The sequence below is a fragment of the Charadrius vociferus genome, unplaced genomic scaffold, assembly GCF_000708025.1.
Source record: "Charadrius vociferus isolate BGI_N301 unplaced genomic scaffold, ASM70802v2 scaffold3304, whole genome shotgun sequence".
Taxonomy (NCBI): Eukaryota; Metazoa; Chordata; class Aves; order Charadriiformes; family Charadriidae; genus Charadrius; species Charadrius vociferus.
In genome coordinates this window covers 1-210 of record NW_009648030.1, presented here as the reverse complement: position 1 = coordinate 210, position 210 = coordinate 1, and the positions used below count along the sequence as shown (strand labels likewise).

General features: G+C 62.4%; 1 protein-coding gene across 1 annotated transcript in view; it reads right to left on the bottom strand.

The window, feature by feature from the left end:
- Positions 1 to 154, bottom strand: part of FBXO46 (F-box protein 46) — a 729-nt gene extending 575 nt beyond the window's left edge. Inside the window, exon 1 of the mRNA XM_009883527.1 lies at positions 11 to 154. Within this exon, the coding sequence (XP_009881829.1) occupies positions 11 to 154 (144 nt within the window). The remainder of the gene's footprint in view (positions 1 to 10) is intronic.
- Positions 155 to 210: the final 56 nt, after the last annotated feature.

Sequence of the window (210 nt, the reverse complement as noted above, 5' to 3'; positions counted from 1 at the left end):
GCAGCCTCCCTGTCTCCTCCTTCATCTTCTTGGTGCTGTCCTTGCCAAAGAAGACGCATTGGTCCACCACCCCTGTCACCACCACGTCCACGTGGAAGCCAGAGGTGCAATCCCGCGCTGACGCTGATGTCCCCTCGCTGGTTCCTTCACCCATCTCCGGCTTGACAGCACTCGCCGACCCCTCACCGCACCCCATGTCCACATCGGGGC